This window comes from Poecilia latipinna, unplaced genomic scaffold (assembly GCF_001443285.1).
Source record: "Poecilia latipinna isolate Pla-1442-1.1 unplaced genomic scaffold, P_latipinna-1.0 Scaffold524, whole genome shotgun sequence".
In the NCBI taxonomy this organism is placed as follows: Eukaryota; Metazoa; Chordata; class Actinopteri; order Cyprinodontiformes; family Poeciliidae; genus Poecilia; species Poecilia latipinna.
The window spans coordinates 204157-220415 of NW_015113140.1; the positions used below are offsets into that span (position 1 = coordinate 204157).

At 39.4% G+C, this 16259-nt stretch overlaps 1 protein-coding gene across 10 annotated transcripts in view; it reads right to left on the reverse strand.

Annotated features, from left to right (window-relative positions):
- The window catches only part of ank1b (ankyrin 1, erythrocytic b), an 81775-nt gene that overhangs the window by 15168 nt on the left and 50348 nt on the right, over positions 1 to 16259 (reverse strand). For 8 of the 10 annotated variants that reach the window (XM_015040737.1, XM_015040736.1, XM_015040726.1 and 5 more), the window contains exons 14-37: positions 16033 to 16230; positions 15826 to 15924; positions 15558 to 15656; positions 15171 to 15368; positions 14960 to 15058; positions 13332 to 13430; positions 13140 to 13238; positions 12912 to 13004; positions 12656 to 12728; positions 11878 to 11898; positions 10526 to 10649; positions 9992 to 10055; positions 9659 to 9771; positions 9339 to 9563; positions 7507 to 7661; positions 7085 to 7296; positions 5779 to 5983; positions 5580 to 5676; positions 5220 to 5448; positions 4930 to 5058; positions 3259 to 3378; positions 2622 to 2706; positions 421 to 495; positions 42 to 173 (exon numbers count right to left, since the gene is read on the reverse strand). In XM_015040737.1, the coding sequence (XP_014896223.1) occupies positions 42 to 173; positions 421 to 495; positions 2622 to 2706; positions 3259 to 3378; positions 4930 to 5058; positions 5220 to 5448; positions 5580 to 5676; positions 5779 to 5983; positions 7085 to 7296; positions 7507 to 7661; positions 9339 to 9563; positions 9659 to 9771; positions 9992 to 10055; positions 10526 to 10649; positions 11878 to 11898; positions 12656 to 12728; positions 12912 to 13004; positions 13140 to 13238; positions 13332 to 13430; positions 14960 to 15058; positions 15171 to 15368; positions 15558 to 15656; positions 15826 to 15924; positions 16033 to 16230 (3043 nt within the window). The remainder of the gene's footprint in view (positions 1 to 41; positions 174 to 420; positions 496 to 2621; positions 2707 to 3258; positions 3379 to 4929; positions 5059 to 5219; positions 5449 to 5579; positions 5677 to 5778; positions 5984 to 7084; positions 7297 to 7506; positions 7662 to 9338; positions 9564 to 9658; positions 9772 to 9991; positions 10056 to 10525; positions 10650 to 11877; positions 11899 to 12655; positions 12729 to 12911; positions 13005 to 13139; positions 13239 to 13331; positions 13431 to 14959; positions 15059 to 15170; positions 15369 to 15557; positions 15657 to 15825; positions 15925 to 16032; positions 16231 to 16259) is intronic. The other 2 variants (XM_015040734.1, XM_015040729.1) reach the window with 2 other exon arrangements.

Genomic DNA, 16259 nt, shown 5'->3' on the forward strand with positions numbered 1-16259 from the left:
TCTGTAGTCAGTTTAATAAGAATTTTAAATGTTGGACTCACTTTTGGCCCTTTTGCCCTCTCTGCTGAGCCACAGGTTGAGCAGGGCGGAGCTCTGGTCCAAAAGGGAGTTTGGATTTTCTACACGGATCCTGTTGATGTCGTCAACGCTAAACTGAAGCTCTCGCGCCAACTCTGAAAGAAAGAGCAGATAAAATAAACTGGATATGTGCACCAGTAAATAAAAGACACTACGATCTCTTACAAATGAAGTAAATACCACAGGTTATCTCCTGGTCTGTAAACTGTAAGTTCACTTAAGATGACCTGAACAACTTTGACAAGGGAACTCTTTCTTAGTCAAGACCAAATCAGATCCACCACTAGTTTGTGTTTACTCGCTGTATTTGTTTCAAGCTTGTACAAATCTGAAGTTACTAACCTGCCCAGCTTAAGCCCAGCTGATCAGATATGATGTTGATTTTGATCTCGGTTCTCTCCATGGCATTCACTGAAGCTAAAGAGAAAATGGGAGCAGTTTAGGACCCGCAAAACATCATGAAAAGACAGTGTCAAAAACACCAGATTTCTGAACTCAGATGATTGTAATCAGGAATGTCTTGATTCCAAGACATCCTAATCCTAAATCGCGATTTAATACATTCATTAGTATTAGATTCCCTAAGAAGATTTGTCGTCAAGTTTTGTGCTGGTGATTTTTAAAGATCTCCACCTATATTTATATTCATAACTAGCTTCATATTAACTTAACTAACTTCATATTGTGAACATATCTGACAGTGAATATTATTTTGTTGATCTCACAAATGTGGATGGGAGAGACCATATTGGCTGCTGCAGCTCCTGGTCTAGCAGCGTCCAGATGTTGCTCTGTGCACTGTCCTTAGTTGTCATCATATGTACCAGAAGTTTTTATGAGGCTCAAAGTGCTGAGTTTATGAGGATTTAAAACATTTTCTTTCAGTTTTCTTAAGATTTCATGTCATGAGTAACTGGAAGAGCACTAAAACATGAGCTGAGTTATTAAAGTCACTAAATGAGATACTAAGCGTGTTACTGTTAGCCTAACACTTCAGCAACCTGCATGAATTTAAATGTATGCACAAACCATATAGGTGGTTGTTTGAACCACCAATAACTGCCTCGCTTTCTTTTCATTTATAAAGGAGAAAATGTTTTTTTTTTTTGTTTTTAATCTAATTTGCAAATAATTTTAATTATAACACAATGGATATTAGTAAAATTATTGGGAATTAGTTCAACTTCAAAATACTAGCAAATTGCTTGCAGTATAAACCTTTGTATGTGTAGTATCTGCATCAATAGGCAGTAGATGCACCAACTTGACTTGGTGGCAGTTTAAGGAGAATTTGTGGCAATCTCTTTGAGGCTAAAACTTTCCTGTTCAAATTAACATCAGGTTTTTCCCTCATTTTGAGTCTGACCTACAGAAACTAAAGTTTAAACAAAAAAAAAATCTGTCACAATCAAGAAACGCAGAAAGAATAAACTTCACCATTCATAATGTCATTGGGGAGTGAGTAAAATGCTGTGCAATCAGAATACTATTGTAGTCCACATAACGCTTATTAAATAAGGTTTGTGAATTCTTGTCAAGGTTCTCAAGAACGTAGTATAAAAAAATGTCTCGTTTTCAATTCCTCTGCATCAGGGGCTAAAACATCCTGACCAGGACATCCAGCATCCTAACATTTGATCTATCCTTATGAAGTTAAGTAGAGTATAGCTATAAAAGTAGTTATAAGATTACAGTTCGTCATGTGTGAACTAAGAAGACTTAAAACTGAGAAAAGTTTCTGTTGAGATTTAATGATAATACGTACCTTTTCTTCTCTGTGCAGCCAAATAAGCACTAACCACAACAGTGTTTTTATCCAAGTAATTGTCACGGTTAGGACTGAGTGTGGGTATAAGATGTAAGACTTTGGGGTTCATTGAAATGTTAGTCCCATAGTAGCATTCCGTAACCATTACAGAGGGACCAAGGTGCAATGTAGCAGCGCTGTGTACTTAATAGACAGAAGAGACCTTTTCTCCTTCCTCCTCCATCAGGAAACCACTTTTTTAACTTTAAGAGAAACCGTTACACATTTACCAAAAACCAGTATAAAGGGCTCCTCTGTCTAAGCTCCACTGGGAGGTCCTGCTCATTCTCAGTGCTCATAAGCTAATGGTATCTGCTGCCATGCCATTGGATGTCGCAGTGGAGACACCAGCGCCATGCTTAACCAATCACAGAAGTCGTTGTTCGAACATCCAAGACACTCAGGAAAGAATAAGTCAGACTTTCCAGGTGCCATGGAGCTACTGCACTGCAGGCCATGTTCCAGACGGCTGCTTGTCTCTTGGCCTCACATTCTGTGTGCTTTCATCAAACTGCACTGCCACAAACTCTGGGGCATACTGTACAGCAGTGCATTGCATCCAAGGCTTTAGTCTTTGTGCCATGCGTGCACATGAGACAAATAGGGGCAGAGAGGGTGGAGTAGGGGCAGATTAGAGAAGCGGGGGGTCTGGCCAAAAGGGCAGCGCAACATTCTGTGCCCATCTCCAGTGTGTGTCTATGAGGAGAGGGCTGAAGTGCAGACAATTAAAACATACCCACACCAGGCTCGTTCAGTGCACTGTAGCGCTCTCTCAGGGCCAGAGGGGTCAAAGTTCGCCTGCGTTCCTCGCTCCCAGCAACCTAAAATAGGGACCAAATAATGGTTTCTTATGGCAGACAATGATTGTCTGGAAAACATCTTAATTGGAGAACATGGAAACGACAACAATAAAATAAAAACATTTGACTCTATAAGAGGAATAAAGCAGCCTTTAAATTGGTTTGCATCAGAGATGCATCAAAAACTTTGAAATAAATTACATGTCTTTATTTTAATAACATCCTATCTTTGCTACAAAGTAATATAAATACAGGTCCACATAAACAAAAATGCATTTTGCCAATATGGAAAGCAAATTATAAGTAAAAGTCTTCAAAAATGCATGTCTCCGTACTTTCAAAGAACTCTAGGTCCAACAGTAAAAGTGAATTCCTGCAAATTTATCAGAATGTTCTAACTGGTCACATTTTTTTTAGACAACTAAAAATAACTTTTCATTATTAATCCTGTGCTACTTGAGATGTGTACTAATTTTTAACCCAGTAAGAATTTGGCCTCACAACCTTCATTTGTATTCATTTTCTAAGCTCTCATGTTTAAAGGCGTGTTCATGTATCATGGCAAGTTCTTACCTTGACACAAGGTGGCATAGTTATATTAAGGTTACACAAGACGTGTTGCGAATCCTCGTACTTTGTGCATTTCCTCAGAAAAGACAGAAACCCAGTGGCTTCCTTGTTACTATCCCTCACCTGGCACATACAGATGACAGAACAAAGAAGGAAAAGAGCAGAAAAACAGATAGACGTAGGTGGAAAACAGATCAGAGAAAAGAATGTGAAAGAAAGAGTGCACAAGACGATGCACATCGGAAAATATTAGAGTGAAAGCAGAGAAAAAGAAGGGAGGAAAGGACAAACAGATCAGAAAGAGGCGTTAGATCTCTCCACAGAGCCTCGAGGCTGGTGCGCAGTAACATTGGACAAGAAGCAGGGGGAAACAGGGATGGAAGCAGTCCACAGGCAGGCAAGAGAGAGAGAGATTTACCTGCACATTTTACCTGGGCGTCTGTCAGATCAGACAGTTACAGAGTGACCATGAGAGAAAGAAAGAGAGACAGTGAGACAGACACGTACAGACAGGCAAGGCCGCAAAGATTGGAAGGCAGGCAAAGAAAGTGAGGGAGACACAGGGCATGCAAACAATTACCCAAGAGAGTCGGGGGATAGATAGGTAAGTTGTTTGTTGCATGGCTACAAGAATTTAGGTAGGTGATACTACATAGTACCATAAGTCACACCGACAGATATGGATGAAAACAAAAAAAAAAATAATTGGATGTATTTAGGGAAAAGAACATCGTACAACACAATGAAATTACGTCAATATGGTCACAGGACAGACAAGACAAGGTTTATACACAGAGTTCCATGTAGTTTTCAAAGACTTTGCTCTCAAGTGTGAGCTACATTTAATCTCGGAGCTCCATCAACCTGTGGGCCGACTCTTCTGAATCAGTTTACACATCATTCATGCATTTATTGTTCTTTTCTCTGCACATACAGTTTTGTCTGAAATACTACATTAAGAGTTAAAACCAAACCGCAGGTATTTTTAAACCTCTCCAGCATAGAGATGTCGACTGGTGAAAAATAAGGTGTAAAAAAAAGTAAGTCAGTGGAGTGTAAAGGTTTAAGGGGGTAATAAAAAGGAGACTACATTGTACATTGCTGGGTGTTTATGCCGACAACTAAAAATCGTAGCAGTCTTTTAAAAATTCAGAGAAATTCAAAAATTCGGATAACTTTTCATGAACGTGTCATTGCAGGGATGATATTTTGTCCATCTTTTGTCATTTGTTTTGCTATAGGTCCTGGGAAAGCAAAACATTCCCAACCATTACTCTAAATAAAAATAAAAAAGCATTTTTGTTCAATTTTACAAAAGTTTCTCTTTTAGTTGGTTTTGTTCTTGTTCTTTGTAGTGACAGTTTTCACTCCATTATTGTGTCTGGAGGACGTTCATTTAAAAACCAAGTATGTTGCTTTATGAAACTTTTTTCAGGTGGGCAATAGTCTTTTTGTTTCAATTGCACTATTCATGATATTGACACCATTATAAATAGTTACTGTCAGGTGTCTGTTAATAAGTAATCTGGAATATTGGAAGAATATTGATCATCTGTAGAGAGGATCCTTGGTGTGTTAAACCCCAAAACTTAATAAAATTAAAACAAAAACCCATATGGAATGAATGGCAAGCGGTAGAAAGTTAGGCAAGTGAACAGCCACATAGAGACAGACCTTGACAGAAACAGGCAGCCTGTTGTCTCTGAAGGCCTGGAAGCTGAAGCTGCGAGGCTGCTGAGTGGCCTTCCGGATGGGCACTAAATTCCCAGAACACTCCAGGTGCAGCGGCATGCCCTCCATAAGCTGTGAAAACCATCCCAATGTTAGAAAACAAGCAGGCTATGACCATCCACTTTTAAATAAATTACTAAAATTTAAATAATAAGGGAGAACATAAAAAAAAAGTCAGTTCTTTGCCACTTTTTCTTCCTGTCAGCGTGATCACTGTTCTCCTTTGTTCTTACCTCGATGTCTCGACTTCGGGCCACCTCTGAGAAGTTTTCGTGCAGTTCCAGAGTTTTGTCCATCTTGTCATCTGTCATGCAGTAGCAACGCAATCGACCTTCCCGAGCTTCGTTCATCTTCGCAAAAATGACAAATTTGGCCATATAAGGGACTGCCATGAGCTCCTTGTACAGCAAGTTGGCAAAGGTCACTGCCTCAGCTGTACGTGGACAGTCTGCCAGCCAGAATCTGGATGGGAAAGAAGAACAAATGATTCAAGCCAGTAGACACTAAATGTCTGCACATCAAAATGGGGGGAAAAAAAAGAAGGGTGGTAATAGATTTTTTTCTTTTCACAAAGTTCGTGCTGAGTTGCTTACCTTGCAGACACGTTGGTGGTGAAACTGGCACAGCTACTCGCGTACATCAGCTTGGTGGTTCCAGTAATGTCCTCCCACTGAGCTGGAGCTGTTCCACCTAAGTCACAAAAACAAACAGTGAGTTTAATCGGCAAAGACACAGCTTCCTACAGTCCACAGCAATTCGAAGTTGGACTTTTTTTTTTTTGTTCAACAGTACCTATGACACTGCAGAGAAGGCGCAAGCTGGTGGTGTCTCCCTCCCCTGCATCACGTGAACTTTCCCTCCAGGATGGAGGTAAAGGAATGCGCAGACCAATCGGACGGTGGAACTTGCGCCGCCGGGGTTCGATTGTAACCACCGGGCTGAAGGTTGCCTGGTTTCCCAGCTGCCTAGTTAGCAGTTCATCAGGGATTGGTTGTGCCTGAAATTTATTCAGGGGGACAAACGATTCTTAAGAAAACCCAGAAAAAAAAAAACCATGACCGCAGGAGAGAGAAAAAACATTGAGAAAAAAAAAAAAGAAAAAAGAAAAACAGCGTATAAACTTTCAAAGGATAAGTGTGGAACTAATGCTAAAATGTGAACTGAAGAAAACAAAATGTGCAAAAAACTGAAACGACAAACTCACAGCCATACTCACACATGCAACAAAGTCATATTTCACATCTGACCCAACTCAGACCAGTGCATCAGCTCAGTCAGTGAGGCTCACAACTTAAATCAGGCAACTGAGGAGAGACGAACGACAGCTGGATAAAAGCAAAACATAAAACAAACCAATGTCAGGCAAAGCAAAAATGCAGACTCATGCAATTTATTTTACACTGACTTGTCAAGACAAAAAGAAAAAAAAAGTTAGTAAGGTATGTAACCAAAACAAAGAAAAAAAAATACAATGAAAGCCCATGTTGTGTACAACAAAAAAGGTTTGCTGGACTGGTGACTTTATGTGTGTCAACTTTACAAGCAGGAGTCTACTAAATAATACTGGTTTCATCAAACGGTTTCATAATCAGGAGTGCAGTTTAAACAAGCTATTTGAAATGTTCACTTGCTCACTCACTCACTTATTTCATGTTCACTGCAACCAGGAATAACTATGGTATAGAGTGACCAGTTGTTATTAGTTTTTTTTATTTTTAGACTCTAGTGCATGTGTTGTGTTAGATTTGTCAAAAGGGGTATTAACTAAAGAGTTTGGCAAATTTCTTAATGTTGTGCTTGAAACACCGATTTACAGATGAGAAAAGAAGTCACTTACGATACTTAGATATTCTTAAGAGGGCAGCACAGTGTCAACATCAACATGAGTCCTAGAAACTAAAAGTATACTATATTCCCTTATTTGCCAAAAAGAGCAGTTCAAAAACATAAATCAATGAAAGCCAACATTAATCCAGTGGGTAAATTTGCCACTACAGACCACAGAGTTTCTCTCTCTCCAAGACAGTGTGAAACATCAAACATCCCAGCAGTTACTTTTTCTATGCATTGCTGCAGAAATGTCTTCCTATCTCTTTACCTGCAGTCCCAGCCTCACTCTCTTGGTGACGGCCGTCTCAGGGAAGATGGCTTCCACGTGGGGCACCAGCTTGCTGGTGAGCCGGCCACCTTCGGGGCCGATGAGATCACTTTCCTGCTGAATGCGAGAGACTACAGCAAAGTAGAGGGGAAAGTCGGTGGAGATGATTCGACGTATCCTCTTCTTCTCCAGCTCCTCTTGGCTCTCCAAGTCTACAGCAAAGTGAAGAAAGGTCAGAGGGAGGCAAAATGATGGATTTTTATTGGCTTAACGTAAATCAGGAGAAGCTTGACTTTCAAAGTTTGCTGAGACAGCGGCCTTGAGAAAGTTTCCTTTGACGGCTGCATCTCAAGATGGCAAGTGACTTTCCTGAGAACGTGCAAGCTGCTGTGGAAGACAGTACCTGTTCAAATGAAACCCACCTTCATCCATGCCATTCAAAATGGTTTCCAGCACTTCGTCTCCATAGCGATTGCGATGCTCCTTCCAAACGGAGCCGTTTTCACTTCGGAGGACCACAAGCTCCCGGTCCCCACGGGCCAATGAGGCAAAGTGGGGGATTTCCACTATGACAGGTCTGCGAAGGTATAAAGCACTTTTAAAAGTCTTTAACGTCTTTATAAACTTTTCAGTTTGAATCAAGAGTCTTCAGTGAGTTAGAGGCAATTACATCTTTGTACTGGTATAAGAATTTCCTGGAAAGTATAATACTTATACAAGTATTATACTTCTTGTATAATACAAGAAGTATCTTGTACAAGACAAGAAGTATCTTGTATAATACAAGATACTTCTGTAATGAACAAAGGCCTCAGTAAAGCAAAGGCAAACAAAGCACAACCAGACCCATGACAAGCATGAGGAGAGGAGGATCTGCAGGGATGATAGGTGAGTGGAAAGAGGTGAAGAATGTGGGTGGTGAGAGTTGGAAACAAGGACAACTGAGGACATCGCAAGGGTACAGTAGGAATTACAACAAGCCAAAATGAACGGACCAACAACGCTGCCCAAAGTCCGAGTAACAGACCAATAAGGCACAACATTATGACCAGAATGCAGTAATGCTGCAAACTGCGGAGCACAGTCTGTTCTAGAATGTTTTTATTGCAACCAGCATGGACTTGTTTAGAGCATTAACTTCTTATAGAGAATAGATATGGATGTCCTTCTGTATTGCATTCTGGGATCACTGGGGGTTCTTAGCAGAACTCTAAATAGAACTCTTTGGTAGAGGTCAGAGAGAGAGAACATGAAGAGAAAACTGAAATAAGGATGTTTGTTGTTTTTGTGATCATTCCTTAATTGAGCCAGAGTAGCTCGCCTAGCAGATAATGGGTCAAACCACAAGGGGGCTACTCTTCACACTCCACTTGTCTTAATGAGTCCTCTCTGAGCATCACTGCTCATTCACAGGGACATTTTTGTAAGATACTGAGTTCTGCAGGCCAAGAACAACAAGTCAATATGGAGATTCTCTGAATCGGCCGTACAGCCGCAGAAATGCGTCTCGTCAAACTGGCTGAAGTCCTCATGCTTGTTCTCCCTGCTTCTAATGTCAAGGACAAAGTGGTTACTGGTTATCTAATATATCCCAACAACTAAGAGGTACAACAAAGAAGACAAAATTAATGTTTTGACTTCACTTGTATGTGAAGTTCACATGCAAGTGACCGCACTAAGTCACACATAAAGCTATGTGTGACTTAGTGCATTCAAACACAAACGATACTTAAAACAAGACAAACAATAACAATGAAAACTTGAAACTTCTTTTGTAGACTAACAAGTTTTAATTAATGCAGATGTTAGAAATATATATAAGTTTTATTATGTTTATTAATTGATAAAGAAACAAATGGGTTGGGCAGGGATGTTCTGCCCAACAAATTCGTTGGTTGGACATGCATATTTGTGTGTAAAACTTCATTTGACACCTTTTCCTGCACATTTTTCAGGTCAAATATTCAAACTTTATAGATTTTAATTTAAATCCAGAATTTTTTATTTTCATTTTTTATCCAAATTGTTCCGACTTTGCGATAGATATTTTTTACTGTGGTCTGCCTTTAAATTTGAAGCCTGCACAAGCCAGAGAGTGGAAAGCAATGGATGAATGGATGGACATTTATCATGAAAAAATGTGTTTTGAAAGTACTCATTATTTTCCTTAATTTAACCTCCTCATACTTGAGAAATACTTAAAATTGCGAACTTTATGCTGAGCACAAACTGACCTAATACGAGTTCGACTCACCCCAGAAACTGCATGCTGGAGGGCCCCAGGGAGATGATGCGACTAGCCAGGCCCTCTCCCTCCACCAGTGGAGGAGGCGTCGTCAGTTTCTGGGGTTTCACAAGACGGCAGGTGATGCGAGTCGGTGCGGCGCAGGTGCGGGGAGGGATGATCACCCGCAAGCCGTGGTGTCTGCTTCCTCGCATGGAGCCTCCACGTGCATCCACCATGAAACTCACCAGGAACCTGGGCATTGTGGGGTGACACGTGGTTTTAATGCAATAGTACTGATAGGAGCTTTTAAAGCAAGCAATTAAAGGATTATTAACTGATTAGCTCACCCTGTGTGAATGGGGCTGGCCACAGGGCTGACGTTGTCTGAGGTCTCTGTAGCTGGACTACTCGGGATAAGAGAATCCTCATCATACTCTTTTGGTAAAGGGATGGGCGTGTGCTGAGAACAATAATAATAATAATAATAATAAAACATACACAACCACGAATGGTAAAGATTAAGACACAGAAAAGGAAAAAGGAAGAAAATAAAATGATTAAAAATGCTCCATAATGTAAGAAATGTAAGGAAAGTACAGAAACAGCCAGAAAAACTATTTTATATTAATATTTTAATGAACAATATAAGCTTGTTAAATGTGAATGAGGCTGAAGGCTACCTGGTCGAGCTGTACTGTCTCTGGGGACACACAAGGAATCCTGGGAATAGCAGGGGAGTATGGCCTGTGAGGGAGGAAATCAGGAAAATCAAAGGCAGAACACAGCGACTTCATATTGCTATGCAATAAAATATTAATACGGTAATTACGTTTTCTGTATCTAATTATCAAGAACAACCATATGCATGCTTGCTCAGGAATGCATGATGTTATCTGTGCAAGCAATGCTAATGTTTTATAGACAGACAATAATGGAAAAACCAGCAGAATCTGACTTCTAACTAGTCATAAATAAATGACCAGTTTGTAATCCTTACAAGGTCTTAAACTTGGTTGAACTAAACTTTTGATGAAATTTCGGTTAACGATACCACATATTGTTTGACAAAAACAAATCCAGAGATCTGATTCAACATGTAGAGAAATCAACAATATATTCACTAAACAGGAAAGACCTTAAACAGTTAACCATCTGCATAACTTTAGCCTAATTTAATCAGCATGTGTGGTTTAAACCTCAGAAACCTGACTTACGTGGTTCCCGTCCCACCCTCAAAATCTCTCAGGGTTTTCTTTGGGGAGAGAAAGTCGTCATCCTGGTCTTTGAAGTCATCAAGTTTCAAATAGCGTGCACCATCCAGCCCGAGCAATTCATCTCCTGTTGATACAATAAAAAGGAAGAGGAAGGCTGAAAAGTTAGACAAAACAAAAATCTCAAAAGGTAAAAAAAAAAAAAAAAAAAACTGGTTGTAAAGAGAACAGGATTAGGAGAAAGAACAAGGTAGCCCATGCAAAATGGTGGCTGATTTAATCTCCCAAGTTCTACAAATTTCCTATAGCAAGAAAAAAAAATATATATATAGATGCATGCCAATCTAATCTATTTGTTGTATATTTTAAAATCTTATCTATAAACACTTAAATGTCAATAATTTCAGCTGATTTTATCCATAAGGTTAAGATGGTTGGTAATACACCTCTTTCCCATCCCTTCGCCTTAGAAAAACCACAGAGAACAATGGCTACAAGGCAACTGTAAACATTGTAGTCCAAGCAATGGAGTCAAACCAACAACACTGAGAACAAATGGAAACTACAGAAGTGGAAAAAAGAAGAGTGGTAAGACAGTGATCATTAGGACAGCTTAGTACACGGCATGGGAGGGAGACTGCAAGGCAACCTGGTGACAGCCGGGTTTTTTGTGAGCATGCTGATTACTGATGGAATAACGTGGTTCTGTGTAGGAGAAAACAACTTGGTTATTAAACAGAAATAATATGTATGACTTCTAAATTAGGCACTTAAACAGACAGAGATGTTTACAGACATCCACCAGGACAGGCTGTTCCGCAAACGCCAAAAACACTAAACAAGACCAAGAGGATTGAAAAACGAGGCTGATGTGCAACTGCCTGTGCTCATATCAAACAGCAAATGGGGTTGTGTGTTGTTTTCAGGAGAGTCTCAGCTGCTGCACAGCATGTGCTTAATTAGCTAATGGGTCAATTAACTAAGTTGCAAAAAAGAAGAGCAACATTATATTGGAAGAGAGCCATTTTTGACGAATTGGAATACTGTCCGTAATAAACCCGTTTAAATTCGCGTCGGACGCCGGTGGAAGCAAAATGAGACGTTTACACATGCTGATGAGAAGCAGGAATAATATTTTTTCAATAAATTTCTGAAGAAGCTGGAATAGAAAAAAAGAACAGAGATATAATAGAGAGGATGAAGGTAAAGACAAGAAAACAGTGCTGGAGTTGAAAGACAGAGAATAATTAGAAAGACAATTAGTGACACACAGAGATAATGAAAGTAACTGCGATGACGGCACACATTCACTAGCCACCGGACCGGACAAGGCAGAGAAATGGATACAATCATACCTAAAGTTAGCTGGCAAACTCCTACAAAACAAATAGAAGGAAAGGTTATAAACTGCAAGCATATAAACAGAAATATCTACACTGGCATTTTTTTATACTTCCCATGAAGTTTTCTTCTAGCTAAATAAGGCAAAAGCTGGAAATAAACACGGTAAAAGCAACAGCACCCTCCACAATTATTGGCATACTCGGCAAAGATGAGTGAAAAACACATTAATCACACCCTGCAAAAACATATTTATTTAAGGGAGAAACAAAGCTTACCTTAGAAAATCATTTTTTAACTATAAAAAAAATCACTGAAGCCACAATTATCAATAACACTGAACAATAATTAATTATCAATCAATTATCAGAATTATATCAACAATTCTGATATAAAAATGTGCATTTTTACAAAAACTTGAGATAAAATCTACTTTTTGAGTGAGATATGGCCCAGAGGCACGCAGCATTCAAAACAGTAATTAAAAGGTACACATAGTTGAAGCATCATAAAATTATCTTAAAAAACAAACAAAACAGAAATGTGATAAAGTGCAAGATTCAAACTTAATGAAATAATTTCTGTTTTTGTAAAGCTGTAGTGATTAGGAACTACAATTACAATGTCAATGACTTCCAGTTTCCATGGGATGTAAGTGTGCCATTAATTTAAAACTTGAAAGAAAACATGTCTAAATGATGATTAGATATAACATCCGTTTGCTGTGATGCCAATAACTGAGAAAGATGCTGAAAACTGCATGAAATAACATAATTCTAACAGAAAACCTACCTTCATCTTCAGAAACATCCAAAATCTCATCTACCGTCTCAGGAAAGCTCATCCGATGCTTCTCTGTGGTCATCTGTGAAAAACCAAACAGAGATTAAAAGTAAGATGAATGGCGGGAGTAGAGAAAGGAAACTTTGAATTCAGCTTTTTCCAAGAATTTGATAAAAAAAAAAAAAAAAGATATATTTTTGCTGTGAACCTAATTTTGAAGCTTGCTTTTTAAATCATTGTACACAGAGGGCGATGCGTTACTCACAGTGGAAACAGACTCCTCTGTAACCAGCTTTAGCACATCGATGACAGAAATGTAACCCAATCGCTTAGCGATGCCAAGAGGAGATGTCCCATTCTGCAGAGAAACACACTTCAGGAATTTTCTCTTTTTTCAAATAAAATATCAGCATATTTAATTTCTATGCAGAGTTTAGAATTCAAAACTGTTAGGTGCAAGTAAATAAAACAAAAAAAGATTTGAACGTCTTACCGATGTGATCTCATTAGGCATGGCTCCATGTTTTAATAGTAAAGTCACAATGTCAGTGTGGCCCTGTTGAGCTGCTTGATGCAGAGGGGTGTAGCCCATCTGCAGGAATAAAAACAACAAATGTACATTCATTCAAAAGTATAAAGACAAAGAGCAATGTTTCTAGCTCTTAAAGTAGCAGAAGAGTTTTACCCTTGTTTTGGCATTCACATGAGCCTGCTGCTGCAGAAGAAACTTCACCATCTTTATGTTTCCATAGTGACAGGCCACATGGAGGGGGGTATAGCCCATCTGAGGGAAGATAAGAAAGACTCTATGAATAGTTTCTAATCGTCTGATTCAACATGATTAACAAATCTAAAATGATTCAGACATGGCAACAAAAAAAATGCATTATCTAAACAGGACACACAAAAAAGACCTGTATTTATTAAGAGCAGTTCAATTATAAAACATGATAACTAATGACCACATTGGCATGAATACTTTACTATTTAAATATGTTTGTAGTTCTGTTAGCTATTGTCATTTTGCCTACTATTTCCAAAAGCCTACATGTTTGCCTAGCTATTTGACACAATGTAAAAATAACAAAATAACCATAAAGATTGTACAGCTTTTGAATTTCACCAAAAAAAAGTGCAGACTATGTCTTAGCTGTACCATTTACTTACTCCTTAAAAAAACATTGCTATAGTTAATATGATTGTTCATTTCACTGCCTATGAAAAAAAAAAAGGATGCCATCTGATGACGATCAGTTACGTTCAAATGTCTCATTCTGCATTACAGAAATTACAGTTCATCTTTTTCAAGCCCAAGCCAAGCCTTTGTGCTGGCTTGGTTGGTTTAAATGGTTTAAATCTCATGCCTGAAAAATCCTTATTTTATCAAATGCCTTTTGTTTAGTCTGCTGGTGATGATGCCTTGCTGTAGGTTATCAAATTAAATCAAGTAGTTTCATGCTTAAATCTAATTTAAAATATTACATTTAAGAAGAATCTTAAAAAAAAAAAAAAAAAAAAAACAACTGGTACACACTTGTTATGGCCATTTATGTAAAGTTTGCAAATTGTAATTTCTACTAATTTAGTTTTTTTATTTTGGGAAGTTAGAATTTATTTAAGTTAGTTTAGATCCAAAATCTGTAGTGAATTTGTATATTTGAATTGATTAGATTATGTTGGTAATTGGTTAGACCCTCCCATTAATTTGAGTAATTAAAAACACACCGGGTGCTTGGTGGAGGCGTTGTTTGGCAAATGTTTGGTGTGTGGAGACGGGAGGTTTTTTGTAAATGATTTTTTGACCACTTTCCAGTACTTGAAACGTCACATTAAGTTTACTTTGGTTTTTGGCTAAGTTGTAGGACATTTTTGGTAATTATTTTGTCGCTATTTTTTTTTTACAAGAAATAAAGAATATATTTTTGCAAACAAATTAAGTCGGAAGTGCGTTCAAATCAAAAACCACCTGTTAACACCCACAGCCTTTGTTGGAATATTGTTTTTTGGAAACTGCGACACTGTTTTAATTTCTATTTATTTTCTCCTCTGTAACATTGCTTTGATTAACATCATCTTGGTTAGCACCTCTACTTATGAAAACAATACATCCGATTGATAGACTTTCCTTCATCTCAAGTCCTTTTACTCAGTTTTGACCTCTGTCAAAAACGAGGATTAGGCAAAGAACTAGGAAGCAGCATACTGTTTAAATGAGCCAATGATTCCACTGTGAGATTCTGATGTCAGCCTCTGTATTTTATCAGATCCAACGAATCTTGTCAACCCATGCCCTTGTCCGGTGGTGTGAATTACCCGTGAAGTAGCATAAACAGATGCGCCCTGTTTGACCAAAGTGTCTGCGATGCCCACGTGACCCTCCTGAGCTACGAGATGCAGAGGAGTCAGTCCATTCTGAGAAGCAACGGCAAAAAAGAACCAGCCAAGTTCAGTTTAGCTTGCCTCCTTTAGCAACTTTTGTATATTCAAATTCAAGAGATAAACATTTAGTTCCATTTTAGCCTACCTTGTTTCCGAGGTTTACATTTGCCTGTTTGGAGATGAGCAGAGCCACCATGTCGGGCCGCCCCTCCTGTGAAGCCAGGTGCAAGGGCGTGATGCCTTGGAGGGACTCTGCATTTGGGGACGCTCCGTTCTGAAGCAGAACACTGGCCACCTCCACCTGGTTCTGCTTGGCAGCTATGTGCAGAGGAGTGTAACCGTTCTGGAGAAATAGACAAAGGCACACACACACACCGGCATGGACATTGGTCTTTGGAACGCCTGTCCGAGTGCACCTCACAGTAAATACTTGAATGCTTCTGCAAAAGAGCTCTAGCAAGTACAAGGACAGGTTCAAGAGTTTCTCCATAGGCTGTGTGAGCATGTGCACACTCATCGGTGAGCATCTTACTCGGGCAGTGCTGTGTGCAGATCCTCCCTTGCTGACCAGGAGTTTAACAACATCCAGGTTGTTGTGATGCACGGCCACATGAAGGGGTGTCAGACCGTTCTGTCAACCACACACACATACACATGTAAACATATATAAACCATACACAAATATGACACAGAAACATGTGCGTATGTATGGGACACGTACTATGGTAAAAAGCTGATAAAGCAACATTTCCTCACTAAGGTTTGACTATCGAGGTAACAGGAGTTAAGCGATGACTCACTTTCCCTGCTGCATTTGGATTGGCGCCTCTGTCCAGAAGAAGCTCCGCTACATCCACTTTTCCATATTTAGAAGCTACATGGAGAGGAGTGAAACCTTTCTGCTCCAGAGACGGGGAAAAAACGAAACACACGAAAAATGGTTGACAGATACATTTTCACGTTGACGATGCAAAAATGTGACACCGGGGTTTCATAATCCACCCCACCTTTGTCATCTTCACTTGTTGGGCTCCTGCGTCTAATAATATCCGTATGGTGTGGACGTGTCCTTCACGTGCAGCGATGTGTAAGGGCGTGTGACCTGCAGTCGTCGCTGAGTCAGGGTTAGCCTTGTGCTCTAGGAGCAGCTTGACCAATTCCTTGTGGCCCATACGAGCCGCACAGTGTAGGGGTGTCTGGTCATCCTGCAGGGGGATAACAACAGCGCTGAAAT